Source organism: Bactrocera oleae, chromosome 2 (assembly GCF_042242935.1).
Source record: "Bactrocera oleae isolate idBacOlea1 chromosome 2, idBacOlea1, whole genome shotgun sequence".
NCBI classification, from domain to species: Eukaryota; Metazoa; Arthropoda; class Insecta; order Diptera; family Tephritidae; genus Bactrocera; species Bactrocera oleae.
In genome coordinates, this window is record NC_091536.1 from 83996121 (window position 1) to 84009718 (window position 13598).

The 13598-nt window shown below is 35.2% G+C and overlaps 4 protein-coding genes and 1 pseudogene across 8 annotated transcripts; all 5 read left to right on the forward strand.

Annotated features, from left to right (window-relative positions):
- Positions 1–568: 568 nt before the first annotated feature.
- On the forward strand, positions 569–3222 carry Snx3 (sorting nexin 3). Of its 2 annotated transcripts, none has more exons than XM_014241855.3 (4): positions 569–751; positions 1300–1804; positions 2152–2247; positions 2309–3222. In XM_014241855.3, exons 2-4 carry the CDS (start codon positions 1628–1630, stop codon positions 2537–2539), a joined length of 504 nt encoding a protein of 167 aa, XP_014097330.1. In that variant the 5' UTR covers positions 569–751; positions 1300–1627; the 3' UTR covers positions 2540–3222. The 2 variants fall into 2 exon arrangements, with proteins under 2 accessions (XP_014097330.1, XP_036217316.1); XM_036361423.2 differs by having other exon boundaries at positions 1357–1804.
- Positions 3223–3353: 131 nt separating this feature from the next.
- Not10 (CCR4-NOT transcription complex subunit 10) lies at positions 3354–6853 on the forward strand. 4 transcript variants are annotated; one of them, XM_014241862.3, is made up of 8 exons: positions 3354–3537; positions 3594–3744; positions 4755–5180; positions 5237–5346; positions 5408–5729; positions 5785–5885; positions 5962–6297; positions 6358–6853. In XM_014241862.3, the coding sequence occupies exons 1-8, from the start codon at positions 3431–3433 to the stop codon at positions 6665–6667; spliced, it is 1863 nt and encodes a 620-aa protein (XP_014097337.3). In that variant the 5' UTR covers positions 3354–3430; the 3' UTR covers positions 6668–6853. The 4 variants fall into 4 exon arrangements, with proteins under 4 accessions (XP_014097337.3, XP_036217311.2, XP_036217314.2 ...); XM_036361418.2 differs by having other exon boundaries at positions 5411–5729; XM_036361421.2 differs by lacking the exons at positions 3354–3537; positions 3594–3744 and adding an exon at positions 4411–4504.
- Positions 6854–6960: 107 nt separating this feature from the next.
- Positions 6961–8439, forward strand: LOC106622625 (lipase 3). Its single transcript, XM_014241859.3, has 3 exons — positions 6961–7164; positions 7236–7958; positions 8024–8439. The coding sequence occupies exons 1-3, from the start codon at positions 6976–6978 to the stop codon at positions 8408–8410; spliced, it is 1299 nt and encodes a 432-aa protein (XP_014097334.3). The 5' UTR covers positions 6961–6975; the 3' UTR covers positions 8411–8439.
- Positions 8440–9543: 1104 nt separating this feature from the next.
- Positions 9544–11517, forward strand: LOC106622622 (lipase 3). The gene is made up of 3 exons (XM_014241857.3): positions 9544–10249; positions 10308–11030; positions 11089–11517. Exons 1-3 carry the CDS (start codon positions 10139–10141, stop codon positions 11476–11478), a joined length of 1224 nt encoding a protein of 407 aa, XP_014097332.3. The 5' UTR covers positions 9544–10138; the 3' UTR covers positions 11479–11517.
- An 819-nt stretch (positions 11518–12336) lies between these two features.
- Positions 12337–13204, forward strand: LOC138857217 (lipase 3-like; annotated as a pseudogene).
- The last annotated feature ends 394 nt before the right edge of the window (positions 13205–13598 follow it).

Genomic DNA, 13598 nt, shown 5'->3' on the forward strand with positions numbered 1-13598 from the left:
GTGACAGCTTAAAATGAGAATTTATAGGAATTAAAAACAAAAAACATTTTATCAATTGTTTTAAAGTTTTAAGGGCATATTTATACATATATATATATAAGACATACAGAAAAAAACTTTTTAAGAAAATATAAATATACTTTTCGGGTTACACGTGATCTTCGTCTCTAACAATCGCCTTATACCAGAAGATACAGTAACCTGCGGTCGTAAAAAAATTAAAAATTGACCAAATGGCGACATTTAAAACAAAAGTTGAGTTTGACTCAACATTTGGTCTTATTTGGCCTGCCTATATTGGATTCGTGATCAGTTCAAACAACTGGTAGGTCATTGTATGGAAAAATATATACAGATCATGCCGAAAATATTATACATTATATATTAAAAAACATTTTTTAAATTTCACACTAGCTGTCCTTTTAAAATGTAATGGAAACTAAAAGTTTGGTTAAAAATTTTAGTTATCGAAACCATTATCGATAGACTGGAAAGTGTTAAAGTTAGTGGAATATGGCATCACTAAGAAATGACAACGAAGCAAAGAAAATGGAAAATGTCAAAACGGAAAAGTTAATACAATTAAACGGGTATCAAAATAACTGTAGAAGAAGTAGTGCATCAATTTCACAAAATTATTCAATGAAATAGTCAAATAGCTTCTGCATTGTGTTATTTCTAAATTGTGGTATTAATAAATTGAGTGCTGGTAAATTTGAGGCCGCATATAAACTATGCGCTCTATTGAGATGTAAGCCATATTCGATCATAAATATCGATGTTTTTTTCCAATTTAATCATAAAATACTTAGGTATATATCGAATACTTGAAAAAGTTTTTTCAAAACAAATTTGACAAATAAAACTTGAAGTAAATAAACATTTAAAATATCATTCCGAACGTATAAAGTACTTTTGCTTATATCGTATTAAAAAAATCTTAATTTGAAGTTAAATTTATTTCTTCTATGACTTAATATCAAAGAATTTATCATATAAATCAGTTGTGCATTATATATAAAATATTTATGGTGTCGATTGTAAAATAAAGTCATACGTTAAATTCGATCAAATTACATAAAGTTTAAAGTCAGACATTTCAGAAATTGTTTTGCTAAATTTTTTCTAGTTATATTTACCAGTAAAAATATTTTAAAATTACATATTTTATAATTGAAATGAATATAAGAATGTGAAACTATTGCTAGCACTATTATTTTCGTTTTATGTTAACAAAATAATTATAATTAATCGATATTACTGATAACTGTTGTCAATAATTTTCGGTTTTTCTTCAAGTTAATCACTCAATCTCATTAATCGAGCAGAAATTTTTAACAACCATCGCTATTGTAGTTAATGCAAAGAAGGGGCGGATTACAGCGGTGTCAACGAAAAGTGCAAGACAAAATTATTGAAAATTCTCGAATACCGTACCAATTCGTCATATCGCTAATAGACCTGTGATTTCGATAAATACTATTAAATATATAACATTAATCTATTTGGTGCGAAAAGTTTTCTTTCCTGGGAATATTTCATACTTCCAAACTGCATACATACACACACACATATTCACAATCCCTCCAGTATTTAACTTAATAATACTTAGTTTGCAAATAAGAAAATGATGGTGGAATCCGATGGTACTGCTGATGCTACACGTCGTCTCAACGTCAAGAAGCAAACTCTCGATGATGCTTATGCGGTACCAGCAAATTTCTTGGAAATCGACGTGGTCAATCCACTGACAACCATGGCTGCAGGCAAGAAACGTTATACGGACTACGAAGTACGAATGCGGGTGAGTGACCTATGCAAATTAATGAGTGCATGCTGATAATTTTGTTTCAAACGGAAACAGTTATGATTACAAACAATTAAGGAATATTCATAAGCATCGTTTTTAGTGTTGCACATATTAACATTTGTAGGTTTTAATATTTTTAAACAGCATATCAGTTGTGTCTGAAACTTTTACAGATTAAAACTTGGTCATTACGCATACATTTCATTTATCAATGAAAATTACTCATAATGTTTGTGGTAGCATTAAGCAAGATTTATGGTTATCACCAATGTCTGCTTTGAATATGTATGTGTATGTGAATTGTTTATATTTTTACATGAATTACTTGTAATATATTCCAGACGAATTTACCAGTATTCAAAGTAAAGGAATCTAGCGTACGTCGACGCTACAGTGATTTTGAATGGTTGAGGAATGAATTGGAACGCGATAGCAAGGTATAATTACTATTAATAGTTCGTATCATTCAAAGTTTAACTTGCATATTTTAATTAATAGATTGTAGTACCGCCATTACCCGGTAAAGCATGGAAACGCCAAATGCCTTTCCGCGGCGACGAAGGTATATTCGATGAAAACTTCATTGAGGAGCGGCGAAAAGGCCTAGAAGCATTCATTAATAAAATTGCTGGCCATCCGTTGGCGCAGAATGAGCGATGCTTACACATGTTCTTGCAGGAGAATGTAATCGACAAGAATTATGTGCCAGGAAAGATTCGCAATACATAAGAGGCGATATAAGGTTCAGAACGCAATGGGGAATGTGTGGCGAAAGAAAAAGTGGTTGTTACTGTTACTCGAGTGCACACGTACTAGGGAATCAATCTGAATGAACAGAAAAATATACAAAATGCGAATATAAACACATTGAACATACATTGAAGGATTTAACTGCTCAGAAGGGTTTATTTTTTCAAATTTCGGGTTTATACAATATATAAAAATATTTATTGTATGGAATGTACGTTATATAAATTCTACTATATGGATATACAAGTATATATATATTTTTGAATTCAACAACTATTTTATCTTTAGTAATGTGCCGACAAATTATTATTAATATAAACTTAAAACATAAAAAAATAGCATTGCTGAAGGCGAAGAAGATTTAAGTGTAGGAATAAGGACAAGAATATTTTCGTTAGTAGCCATCAATCGAACAAAATATCTTTATTACTATTATAAATATAAATGTAAAATATATATTTTAATTCGAAAACTGTCATTTTGACGTTATATATTTGTAAATTGGAATCTTATGATCTTACGTTAAATTATAGCGCATTCAATGCTGCTCGATTAATTGAATACTGATTATTGAATACGTATTTAAAATGGCCCATGTTAAAATTATCGCGTTTCAAGCAAAATTTTTGTAAACATTTCAGTAAATAAACAAATTAAATTTATTGTTTGTATTTTTATTGTCTTTCGGAGAAAGCCGAGTTAAATTACTACGCTACAATAATTACGTTATGACACGTTACGCTATTTGAAAATGCAACCCTGTGTCTTTGTTTTCCTTTCACACAGATATGTTAAACATCATCTGTTAGACACCATTTGTTGGATTGCGGTTAGTGTAATGAAATTAATTGTATTTATTTAAGGTTTAAAATGTTGGAGTCGACTACATCTGATGATTCGGACTGTAAATATGAAAGCAGTACGGATGTGGAGCAAGAATACAAGTTAATTGAAAAGGCTTACGATGAATTTAACACGTAAATATCCGTATTTTCTTATTGCCTCAGTTACAATCTCTTTATATTTACTTCAGTGGCAATTATGATCAGTGTCTAGAAACACTTAAGGAGTTGGAAAAATGTAATGGAACCAATAACAAGTTAGAACACAATCGCGCCGTGGCAAAATTCTATAAGTCTGGATGTAAGGATCATGTCACGCTATTGAAAAGCATTAATGAAAATGTGAGTAGATTCTAAATTCTTTTATATTCTGTATAATTTTTTTTCATATAAATTATAACGCAAACTAAACTAATTATTGGTTGCGTTGCCTTAGTTCCTGAAGCAGTTGTCGCATTGCTTCTTCATCGTTGGTTAGGCTATTGGCCTGTTGGCGTATTTGTTCATTCAGCTTTTTTCCCAATTCGGTATGTTCTTTAAGAGTATTTTCAATCATTTCGTGTTGTTCATCCAATTGGCGTAAGGCCTGGCGGCAGTGATTAAGTAAAGTTGTGGCCTTTTCCGCTGCAAGAATCGTTTTAATGTATGAAGAAAGCGTATTATTTTTTAGATCGCTAATATTATTACCTTGTTGTTTTTTTCTCTCACATTCTTGCTCAACTTGTGCCTTTATGTTTTCAAAAGTGCTCTTGGTACCTTCTTTGTATTTATCACGAAGAATCCGTATAAAATCGACGTGGGATATGTAGCGATATTTTTCAGAATCGTCAGCATTCGAAATCAAGGTATCCATTTTCTATTTTTTTCTTTTTTTTTGCTTTCAAATAACCGAATGACGCTTGCCCTCTGATCGAGTGTGATGAGTTGACAGTGAAGTTAAAAATATGGCCGCTTCCGGTGACATTTCTACCGTTATAGAATGTCGTAACAAAGTGAAATTCAAATGAAAACATTTCAACAAACTTGAAGCGTAATAAAATTTTAAAGTTGGAAGGGATTTCTTTTTTACAAACATGTTTTGCCTCTATGCACACATTAATATGTATGTCATGGTATACTTAATTGATTAAAATTAAAAATATTGGATTTTCTAGATTTTCGAAACGTAAACCTATGAGCAGTGAAGTAATATTTAATTTATGCATGTATATAATAGTGTTAATAGAAATAAATTTAAGCTAACGTGAACTTACTAATTACATTTATTCAGTATTAATTACTATATGCAAAATAAATAATTAGAAAAAATTTTAAATTTTAAAAATACTATTTAGATATATTATTTTTTTCAGAATGGACCTATAAGTAGATCTAGTCCCATATCGTCGAATCTTTCGTATAGTCCAATAGCGCGATTCAACATGGCGGTAATATACTATCATCGGCATATGTATGAAACCGCAATCAACACACTTACGCCGTTAGTTGATGAAGTTGAAGATTTAGAAGAACACATGGCTGCACTTGTGAGTACATTTATGCTACGTCTACTGCTCGTCACTAACCAATTGCGCAAAGCGGCCGCATTTCTGGAAATGCTGCAATCGCCTGAACACAAATCATCGCTCTACTTGAATAGAGATACATTAATAGGCGAAGAAGCTTCAAATTGTGACACGGCAACCGCCAAGCATGAAAACTTTCAACGCGCTTATAAATTTTTGGCTATACAGACATGTGTTATGAATCGTAAACCTATTGTGGTGGCAGAAGATGGTGTAAGTGTAGAATCAATTATGTAATTACATTTGCATTTTCTACTTTCCAATTGTAGTCGGCGGAGTTTTCTTTACTTAAAGCCCATCAATATTACATTATGAAGGACTTTCAAATGGCGGCCAAACAACTGAAAAAGGTCAACGAGATAGGTGTAATTGGCGAAGGGTAATTTTTTTGTCTTGTGCTTCTATTCATTTAAATTTTAATTCAAACCTTCAATTTATAGCAGCGAAATGCTTAATACTTGTATTGCCAACAATATGGGCGTAATACATTTGCGTGTACGCCATTATGCAATTGCTGCGAAATTTTTTCAGGATGCTATAAATTTTGATAAGCGCATAGCAGCAAATATGCGCAACGTTTCCTTATACCAAATGAGCACAGCACGAACTTGTGAAATACTCTACAATTTGGGTATTGCTATGCTGCACTTGCGCCGTCCTAAGGAGGCATATAATTGTTTTTTTGTGCCGTTAAAATCGTATCACAACAATCCGCGCCTATGGTTTCGTATATCAGAAGCCTGCATTATGGATCATGAAATGGTATGTGCATATATAAACATACTCAAAACAATTTTACGATTTTAACAAATTACAGAAAATGTTAGAGGAGGATAGTAAGCCAATGATCACATCTGTGGTAAATACTGGAGGTCGTAAAATGGTCTTCTTAAAGCCCACAAACAATGTGGTGTATTCGTAAGTGTTACTTTAATACAATATTTTAATTCTTTAATTAATTATATGCATATATATTAATTATATATTTATGCAGGCTGGATAACGCCTCTCTAGAATCGGGACCGAATCTGCACTTTGCCGCCTTGGCGCTACGTAATGCCCTCACCCTCACCACATATTATAAAAACGCATTCGAAATGACTGAAGATGATGAATTACCTACAGAGCGCGAGAAAGAAAATTGGCGTAATGTCAAGGATAATAATTTTTGCAACCCTTCTCGACCGATTTCTAAGAACTCTCTTAATAATATGCTCTGTGCAATTTACGCGGCATACAGTTATGTTTCACTGCGTCTGGGCGATTATGTAAGCGCACTCGAAATGGCACAGGAGCTGTTGAAAGCTGAAAAACTCTCCGATGCTCATAGGTAAAAATATATTATATCTTTAATTGTTTATTTAATGCAAGCATATTTTTCTTTCTTTAGACTGCTAGCGCATATGTATGCTGGTGAAGCATTATTGATGCTGGATAAATTGGAGGAGGCACGACCACATTTTGAGCCAACATTTGTGACAAACCTGAATGCATTTGATTTTGAGACAAAAGATTGGCGCGTTAAGTCACTGGATGCCGCACAGAATGTTGTGCGTTATAATTTAGCTGTGGTCATGGCATTGCAGGGCGATTTCGAGCTTTGCAGGAACATCTTAAGCAGTTGTACACATCCAATTGTGGCTGCCAAAGTTTTATCGCTGAAGACTTATCTCGACATAAGAATGGGAAAGTGTGCATAATAAAGGTTACCATTTCATAGTATAATATATGCTTTAAGTAGATTTGATAAATTTTCATTATAAACAATTATATTTCCATTCATGTTATGTTTGAAAAATAATGCAATCTACTATAAACAAATATAGATTTTTTAAGGTATTGTATATTGAAAGCATAATAAAATTGAACGAACGCTTAGCAGTATATATTTGCGATTGTGTTGTGTTGGATTAGGCATTGAAAATCCATAAATTAAAGTATTCCAAATTACCAAATTGTCTAATCAAGTTTGAGAGATAAGCTATCGCTGGTGGCATAGCGGGAAATCATGGCCAAGTCATTGGTGCTTATAAAGCGACGTGTCCAAAGCGAAAATTGTTTAATTTGTAGTGAACATTTAAGAATGAAGTTTAATAAAGTAATATTGGCCTCCGGGCTTCTGCTGGCTATGGCAAATATAGCAGTAGCGTTAACATTCGATGAAGTGCGGTTGGCGCTTAAGCAATTTGTCACATCTGTAAGTAAAAAAAAAAAAAAATTATACAACCGCCTAATTCATAATATGTAACATAAACGTATATCTTAAAGGAAGAACGCATTCGATCCCATGGCTATCCGGCAGAATCACATACCGTAGAAACTACTGATGGTTATCTCTTAACACTATTTCGCATACCTTACTCACACAAACTGAATAATGGGCGCGCGAAACGTCCAGCTTTCCTGCTGCAACATGGTTTATTCAGCAACTCAGATTGCTGGTTGAGCAGCGGTCCAGACAATTCGTTGGCCTACCTGCTGACCGACGCCGGTTTCGACGTTTGGTTAGGCAATGCCCGCGGTAATATTTACTCGCGCGCAAATGCACAAATAACCTTAAATAGTCCGAAATTTTGGAAATTCGGTTGGCATGAAATTGGCACCATTGATATTGCCGCTATGATTGATTATATACGTGATTTCACCGGTGAGCAAGCCGTACATTATGCTGGCCACTCGCAGGGCACCACGGCGTATTTGGCGCTCATGTCTACCAGAAAACAGTACAATCCCAAGATTAAAACGGCACATCTATTGGCGCCATGTGCATTCTTCGAGCATGGCAGACATCCCGTTTTCCAACTCTCCTCATTGGTCGGCACACCTGATGGGCTATGGAACCGCCTACTCGAGGATATCGAGTTGATGCCTAAAAACGATGTGGTAAATCGCATTGCAGACACACTCTGCGGTGAACAACCCAATTTGGGTACACAATGTAGGAATGTCGTACTTTGGTATGCCGGCGATGGTTACCGCAACACAAATCTGGTAATATAAATAATATATAAAATTATAAAATTAATACCTTAATATCTTTTATTTTGATATTTCAGACTTCCATGCAAGTGCTCATTGAGACCCATCCAGGCGGTTCGTCCAGCAATCAGGGCATACATTATCTCCAACTATATAAGTCACATAAATTCCGTCAATTCGATTATGGAATCAAGAAGAATCAAAAGATTTATAATCAAGATACGCCACCAGACTATGATCTGAGTAAAATTACTGCTCGCACTTACTTATACTCGAGCGCCAACGATGCTCTGTGCGGTCCTCGCGATGTCGACACTTTGGTAAAAAATATGCCGTATCTAGTTGAGGATTATCGCGTATCCGATCCAACTTGGAATCACATGGACTTTATTGTTGCAAACAAAATGCGAGAGGTTATCAACGACCGTGTTGTTCGCGTCGCTAAGACTTATGAGAGAATGTAATGATACAAATAAAACATAAGCAAGTTGAAGATGGAATTTTGGTTAATTTAGTTCAGAAAATTTAGTATGGTCAATAGGTATCCATTCCAGGTATATGAACGTGCTTTGCAATATTCGAGACTGGCAATGTCAGGCCCTAGAATATATTTTTGACAACCCTTAGTATTTAGCAGGTGGCTTATAGGTAATTGTCGGATAGCATTAAGAAGTACATTATAAAAGGCATCTAAAGCTGTCTCACTAAGCTTAAAGAAAGTAATCCATTATATATTTAGGCTTCATCTGCAAATTTTCTGCATTGCGATTCCAGAAGATACTCAAATATATGAAAAATTAATGAAAAAGTACAAGCTGAAACACATCTACAACCAATTTGATCTCGTGGAAACCATAGATGATGAGATATTTGTAGGATTGAAACACTTATGTAAGTGTATCTTAGGAGTGTCTTCTGTTGTTGTTGTAACCGTAGAAAATATCCCTAAAGTAATTTGAAGGAATGTTGCCGAGTTGACAGTCCTAATAAAAATCCGGGTCCGTTTCGGTTACATAGACTCGACTGGCATGGGAACCTTCCAATGCTATTATTAAGTTAATCGTTTTCAAGCGCAACGAATCAATAACTGAGTTCGCTAGAATAAATTTACTTTTTGGAATACCTTTAACTTTTCATTTACAATAATTTCCGGACTTTGTCAATGTGGTGTAATAAATACTTCTTATCAAGTTTCAATATAAATAAAGTAAATCACTAAAGGAAATAAATGTAGAAATAAATATCTTATCGCAATCGATCATCATACCCCACTCAAGTTTAGAAAATATGTTACCTGGGTCGATGGCCTAAATGTTCTAAAAACTGTCAGCTATCATGTGTGTTTTGGATGTTCCATTTAGTCCTGTTCGCTATATAATGCCTTAGATTACAGCCCAGAAAATCACGACTACCGATACTCTGGTACATCGAAAGATTTAGCGTATAAACTAACGCATACACATAGTGGAGCTATGTGTGCGAAAGAGATGAACGATTGGCCTTAAGAAACTCATAGAAACTTTAACAGATATCACTAGTAGCGTTTTTGGGTAACAAACCGGTGATTTAGTCGAAAGTTGGCTTGCGGGAGAATTAGTAGTTTAAAAAATTATTTAGATTCAACGACGTTAGTTTAACAAACGTCATTTGTCACCAGTCTTTCATTAGTCATAATGTGTAATTTTGCTGACAAGTGTAAATAACAGAAAATTTTTCGGAATTTAAAGGATCGCAATGAGATCACTTAAGCTATAGGCAATTAAGGATATATAGAGAGAGAAGCTTCTTGTTGTTGTGTTCCTATTTGATTTTATGCGTTTCGTGTTTTAGTTGCATTACCTTAAGTCGTTAACCTTTTCAAGAATAAAATTGAAATGCTTGCATGCTCGTATCAACAAAAACAATATGCGCAGTGCATACAAAATATTTTTGATTTACAATACAACGTTTTGATAACATTTTCCCGAAATATACAAAACAAACTATAAATAATGGAATTCAATATGGGGGGTATAAGAGACTCTTTTTTTTATTTGGGTTATGACGATTAACCATATTAAGCTTATCTGCGTCCTCCACTGCATTAGGCTTAATCTCTCTGATTAGATATTCTTTAGGCATTAACTGCCAGCCTTTATAACCCGTCATTATTGAACCAATCTCTTCAGTTTGCACAAATTTTTTTGCAAACTATGCTTCGTTCAACGATTGCTTTAAGTGTGCTGATCGTGCTTAACAGCGCTTTCGATCTGAATCACATTGAACCCCACATTGACATACTACTTAAACCTTTAAAAACTTCCGTAAGTTGAATAATACTATATTTTGTACACTCAAGTTAAAGCTTCAACTAATTTTTAGGACGAACGTATACGCCAGCATGGTTACCCCGCTGAGTCACATTTTGTGGAGACGACAGATGGTTATATTCTCAATCTCTTTCGCATTCCGTACTCGCCACGTTTGGGCAATCAGCATGACCGTAGGCCTGTAGTCTTCATACAACATGGTCTGTTCAGTTGTTCCGATGGTTTTTTACTTAATGGTCCGGAGAATGCGATTGCATATAATTTCGCCGATGCTGGTTTTGATGTTTGGTTGGGCAATGCGCGTGGCAATATTTACTCACGTAACCATTCCACTTTATCGCCTGTAAGTCCGAAGTTTTGGAAATTCAGTTGGCATGAGATCGGCACCATTGACATGCCCGAATCGATTGACTATGTGCTCGAGCAGACAGGTGAAAGTGCATTGCATTATGTTGGACATTCACAGGGTGGCACAGTTTACTTTGTGATGCTTTCTTCTCGCCCGGAATATAATGTTAAAATAAAAACCGGACATGGTTTGGCCCCCGCTGTATTTATGGGTAATGTAACCGACAGCATTGTTTCGGCACTTGCACCTTATGTAGGCTCACCTGGTATGGGCACTAATCTGCTCAGCGATCAACCGTTTGTACCGTACAATCCGCATGTCCAACGCCTGCTGGATACGGCTTGTGGCGGCGAACCAGCATATCCGAAATATTGTAAAACACTATTTCTAATGTGGGCTGGTGACGAGCAGTCGAACCTAAATGCGGTCAGTATAATATAGCGAATACTCAAAGTGAAAGAAATACATTTGTTTTGATTTGTAGACGTTACTACCTCAACTGGCCGAAACACATCCTGCTGGCATTTCGACTAATCAAGGAATACACTACATACAACTTAAAGTGTCGAACAAGTTTCGTCAATATGATTTTGGTTCGAAGAAGAATAAAAAAGAATATAAACAGGAAGAACCGCCAGAGTATCCGCTAGAAAAGATTACTGCCAATACATTTCTCTACTACGGTTTAAATGACGGTTCGGCTAATTCGAAAGATATGAAACGTTTACCGGGTTACCTACCTAATTTACGTCTGTTCTATGAAGTTCCCAATCCAACATGGGGACATCTGGATTTCATTTTCGCCAAGCAGGTTAAGGAGGAAATCAACAAACCTGTAATACAGTATTGTAAAGATTATGAGGATCAATATTAAAATAATCAATAAAAACTTCTATGAACAATATACAATATATTTAAGATGGTAGACCACACTTTCAGTTATAGAGTTTAACCCTAGTCCAGACAGGTTGAAATGTTTGTACTGTTTCTATTGAAGGTCGGGAAATTAGAACTTTGGCTAATTTTATGCTCTAACATGAGATGTTTTACTACATATGAAAATTTAGATCAGATATATGTCGAACTGCACCCAAAACAACCTTCGTTGAAAGTGTCTTACAAAATTCATAAGTCGTCTTACATTTTGTAGGCAGAGATCCTCAGATATCATTAATGGGCTTTACGCCGTTTGTTATTGATAAAAGAAAATATTTGAGGGAGTTTTATAAAGTATCTGTGGGCTGTTTCAATTCGGATGAAATGTAACATTTCTTAAAAGGATACAAATTCTTTCAAACCGAATCTTTACTTTCTTACAAAGCCGTTTAGTTTGAGATAAACGGAATAGGAACAATTCACCGTACAAATATGTCGAATGGCAGTCGCGCACTTATGATACTTTGCCGAGTAGTCATTCATGGTAGATATTTCGTACTTTTACTTACAAAATATATGATTACCCGTATTTAATTTTATACAGAGGGAATTCTTCCTTCAGGAGCGCCTGGGGTTTTCACTTTTAAACAAGCAGCAGATTTTGACATTTAATGTGGCTTTATAGGCTTAGTGCAAGTCATCATCACACTGGTGTCAATGTATATCTTGAATTTGGACCCCTCCCTGCAAATAAGTACCATTAAAACAACTGAAAACAACGGTAAGGTCATAACAGGAATATTTATTTTAGTTTATGGAGAGTTTTATATGTTTTGGCGATTAATTGTTCAACGTCTTTCGCATACCTTAGTCGTACAAATTGAACTATTCAAATCTACGACGTCCTGTTGTGTATTTGCAACATGGTGTCGTGAGCTGATCCGACTGTTTTCTGCTCAATGGTCCGGATAATGCGATCGCTAACTTCTTAGTCGAGGCTGGTTTCAATGTTTGGTTGGGTGGGGTTGCACCTGGCAACACATACTCACGTATTAATACGGAAATGAACTTGAATCGCACAGACTTCTGGCATTTCAGTTGCCATGAGATTAGCGCTATTGATTTGCCCGATACAATTAATTATACACTCACGAAGACGGGCGAAGAGCAATTACATTATGTCATCCATTCTCAAGGCGGCACATCTTACCTTGTGCGTGTCACGTATTTTCGTCCTAAGTACAATGTGAAAGTGAGGAGCGCGTTATTCTTTTAGGGCCAACACCACACATACACTTATCCAAAACATATGTATCTAAGCCCAGTGGCAATGACATTCGCCTTGAGGTGATCAAATGTTTATACACATATCTCATATATGGCTGATACCGACGAATCCTACATCATTCTCGTAATCTCACAATTTTGCATAAAAATATCGCATCTTCCCAGATTTTTTCACGTATAACGGCATAATCACCTATCAGGCCACTATATTCAACTTTACCACTCGAATTTCTTCCCACAATACGATCACGGCGAACAGAACAATATGAAGGTCTTTAAACAGTAGGAACCACCTAATTACCACCATGAGAATGTATCTATGTACATATGAGATGTCCCACACATGGCTGAACAGGCAGGACATTGGGCGTTTGCCAGCGCATATCTCCAGTTTGAAGTTGTTGTACAAACGGAGACGGGAGCTGCAAACAAAATGAAATAGATAGAGCTATTTAGGAAAATTAAAAACAAAACTCTATACAGCAAAAAAATCATTCAAAAATAAATAAAGTAATCTAAGAAAGATTTTCCAAGAAGCAGTAAATATTTACTAATTGCTCCCGGCGTAAGCACTTTTATCTCTGTCATAAACGTGTATCAATTAACATGAGTGTACAAATCAAGTGCTTTTTACAGTGTTGGTCGAAAGTGTTCGTCAGATCGCTTCTGAACGGCCGAAGATATATATTATTCAGAATTGCTTAGCAACGAACGTATGTGACAGGACTGGGTGGTTGACAACCCAACAGAAAGGTTGTTAGTTCCACTCTCAGCTGAAATCAAACCTAATGTGTTTGCATTTTTTCTCTGACATGAAATATCTTCTTGTAT

What these genes read in the sequence shown, in the direction of transcription:
- Snx3 (XM_014241855.3), top strand. Translation starts at nt 1,628, where the DNA reads ATGATGGTGGAATCCGATGGTACTGCTGATGCTACACGTCGTCTCAAC. An exon ending in ACTACGAAGTACGAATGCGG is followed by an intron (nt 1,805 to 2,151) that starts GTGAGTGACCTA and finishes AATATATTCCAG; the next exon opens with ACGAATTTACCAGTATTCAA. An exon ending in AATTGGAACGCGATAGCAAG is followed by an intron (nt 2,248 to 2,308) that starts GTATAATTACTA and finishes TTTAATTAATAG; the next exon opens with ATTGTAGTACCGCCATTACC.
- Not10 (XM_014241862.3), top strand. Translation starts at nt 3,431, where the DNA reads ATGTTGGAGTCGACTACATCTGATGATTCGGACTGTAAATATGAAAGC. An exon ending in GCATTATGGATCATGAAATG is followed by an intron (nt 5,730 to 5,784) that starts GTATGTGCATAT and finishes AACAAATTACAG; the next exon opens with AAAATGTTAGAGGAGGATAG. An exon ending in ACAAACAATGTGGTGTATTC is followed by an intron (nt 5,886 to 5,961) that starts GTAAGTGTTACT and finishes ATATTTATGCAG; the next exon opens with GCTGGATAACGCCTCTCTAG.
- LOC106622625 (XM_014241859.3), top strand. Translation starts at nt 6,976, where the DNA reads ATGGCCAAGTCATTGGTGCTTATAAAGCGACGTGTCCAAAGCGAAAAT. An exon ending in TTAAGCAATTTGTCACATCT is followed by an intron (nt 7,165 to 7,235) that starts GTAAGTAAAAAA and finishes TATATCTTAAAG; the next exon opens with GAAGAACGCATTCGATCCCA. An exon ending in GTTACCGCAACACAAATCTG is followed by an intron (nt 7,959 to 8,023) that starts GTAATATAAATA and finishes TTGATATTTCAG; the next exon opens with ACTTCCATGCAAGTGCTCAT.
- LOC106622622 (XM_014241857.3), top strand. Translation starts at nt 10,139, where the DNA reads ATGCTTCGTTCAACGATTGCTTTAAGTGTGCTGATCGTGCTTAACAGC. An exon ending in TTAAACCTTTAAAAACTTCC is followed by an intron (nt 10,250 to 10,307) that starts GTAAGTTGAATA and finishes ACTAATTTTTAG; the next exon opens with GACGAACGTATACGCCAGCA. An exon ending in AGCAGTCGAACCTAAATGCG is followed by an intron (nt 11,031 to 11,088) that starts GTCAGTATAATA and finishes TTTGATTTGTAG; the next exon opens with ACGTTACTACCTCAACTGGC.